At 44.1% G+C, this 2275-nt stretch overlaps 1 protein-coding gene across 1 annotated transcript; it reads right to left on the bottom strand.

Annotated features, from left to right (window-relative positions):
- Nucleotides 1–726: 726 nt before the first annotated feature.
- Nucleotides 727–1866, bottom strand: LOC138190590 (uncharacterized). The gene has a single exon (XM_069134337.1). The coding sequence runs from the start codon at nucleotides 1864–1866 to the stop codon at nucleotides 727–729; it is 1140 nt and encodes a 379-aa protein (XP_068990438.1).
- Nucleotides 1867–2275: the final 409 nt, after the last annotated feature.

Raw genomic sequence — 2275 nt, 5'->3', positions numbered from 1 at the left:
GTCCTATGCCGCTCTTTGCCAACACTGACCGGATCCAACGACTTATTGTCTGGGTACTCGCTGATTTGAAGGGTTTTCTCGAAGTGATCAGTACGTTACTGCAATCGCCTCTGAGTGGTTTTGTTATTTCCAAATATCTCTTCAACGTGCTCGCTATGCACAGTCTAGGCTGTTAGCGAAAGTACGGCAATAACAAAAGTGGCTGGAAAGCCCCTGGTCTCGACGTTTTAATGATGTCCGAGATCCTTATCTCGAAGCCCTGTGCCGAGTGAGAAATATTGTCAAGTCTCATGATCGAGAAAGTTTGCACTCGATGAGCCGTACCTAAAGCTAACAGCGTAACTAATCTCTCTGACAATTGTTGATTGTTTAATGATTCGAGAGGATATAAGTTCGCAATGTACGTAAGTACGATGCCGACGTCCCATGTTTCGTCGTATCGAGGTTTCGTTGGTCTGAGCCGAAGAATCCCTTTAAAAAATCTACTGATAATCCGATCGTTAGTCATGTCGTTCGTCGATATTAACGAGATCGCCGATCGCGTCGCGTTTAATGTGCCATAGGAGGCTCCTGAACCGTATCTCATTTGCAGAAATTCGAGAATGCGGTTCGCGCTCGCTTTGTAAATGTCTGTTTCCGTCTCTCGACAGAAATTCGCCCATAGCTTAATGGGTCCTGAGTACTGCTTCCATGTACTCTCGGCGAGAGAAGCCAACAACGTCTCGATCACTGAGTCCGAGAATTTCTCGCGGCGGTAAGATTCGCCGACAATTTCCCGGCAATCAAAGCCAGTGATTTCTGTAATGGATGCTGGAGAGACCTACAAGGAGACAATGAAAGCCATTTAGCGGGAGCGAAGATCATCGATTTCTCTACGAGAAGGTCCATAAATATAGGGAACCATGGTTGCGAAGGCCAATTCGGCACTATCGCAATCCCACAGGCGCGATCTGCGATAACTTTTCGAAGGAACCTGAGTACCAATGCGAACGGTGGAAATGCATAAAAATACTCCGATTTCCAGTTGATCGTGAACGCGTCAATAGCTAAGGCATCAGGATCTCTGTGCCACGAACAATAAGCTTGACATTTTGCGTTAATCCTGGATGCAAACAGGTCCAATTTTGGTTTGCCAAATTCCGAAATTACTTTCTCGTATGCCCAACTCGACAGTTCCCATTCCGTGTCTATATTCTTTATCCTCGACTTCCTATCGGCCTCGACGTTTTCTTTGGACGCTATGTAAGATGCGAAAATCCAAATTTTCCTACACTCGCACCATTGCCAAATCTCTTTTGCTATCCCGTGAAGTGCGGCATACTGAACTCCTCCCATTCGATTCACATATGCAATAGCTGTCGTATTATCGATTCTTAGTAAAATTTCGCAATCGTACAATTCGCTTGCAAAACACTTAAGGGCCATAAAGACGGCAATTAGTTCGAGTTGGTTAATGTGCAGCCCCCTTTCGGTGTCACTCCAAAAACCGTGTGTGCCTTCATTACAACAATACGCGCCCCAGCCCGTTTTTGACGCGTCCGAGTAAATCTCCTTAATAAATCGAAAACGTCTTATCGGACCAAATGACGTTGTAATATTTTGTTTCCACCAATCGAATTCGATCTGCAAATCTGCGGATAATTCGAGCTGTGCATCGTAATCCCCCCCGCTGACTAACAGGGCGAAGAACTTTTCTCGTTCGAATCTCTTGGTGTGTAACCATCCATACTCAATTGCGCGACAACAGTCGACTAACTTCCCGATGAGGTGAGCGAATTCCCAAATTGTACAAAACTTGCGATTGCTCAAGTCGTCGATCACGGCTACCATTTTCTTTCTCTTGACTTCCTGTAGCTCCAATCTCATTTTTCGAGAGTTGATAACGAATCCTGAAAAAGTGCAATCTTTCTTGGGAATCAAGCTACTTTTTTGATAATTCACTATAAACCCTAGTGACTGCAGTTCTTTAATAGTGACTTCTACGTTTGTGCGACACGCGTTAAGATTCGAGCCGATGCAGAGGATATCGTCTAAGTAAATTGTCGAGATGAATCCTTTCCCTCGTAAATAATTCACTACCGGTTTTAGGATTTTTGTAAAAATATACGGCGCTGTGCATAGACCGAACGGGAGGCATACAAATTCGTACATTATATCCCCGAAAATGAATCTCAAATATTTCCGGCTTTCCACGTGCATAGATTCTAAAAAATATGCATCTTGTAAATCTATGTTACACATAAAATCACCTCGCGAGATTAGTTTCGTCGCAGTT

This window comes from Neodiprion pinetum, chromosome 3, assembly GCF_021155775.2.
Source record: "Neodiprion pinetum isolate iyNeoPine1 chromosome 3, iyNeoPine1.2, whole genome shotgun sequence".
Classification (NCBI taxonomy): domain Eukaryota; kingdom Metazoa; phylum Arthropoda; class Insecta; order Hymenoptera; family Diprionidae; genus Neodiprion; species Neodiprion pinetum.
The sequence above is the reverse complement of the archived record's forward strand: the minus strand, read 5'-3'. Positions and strand labels throughout refer to the sequence as shown.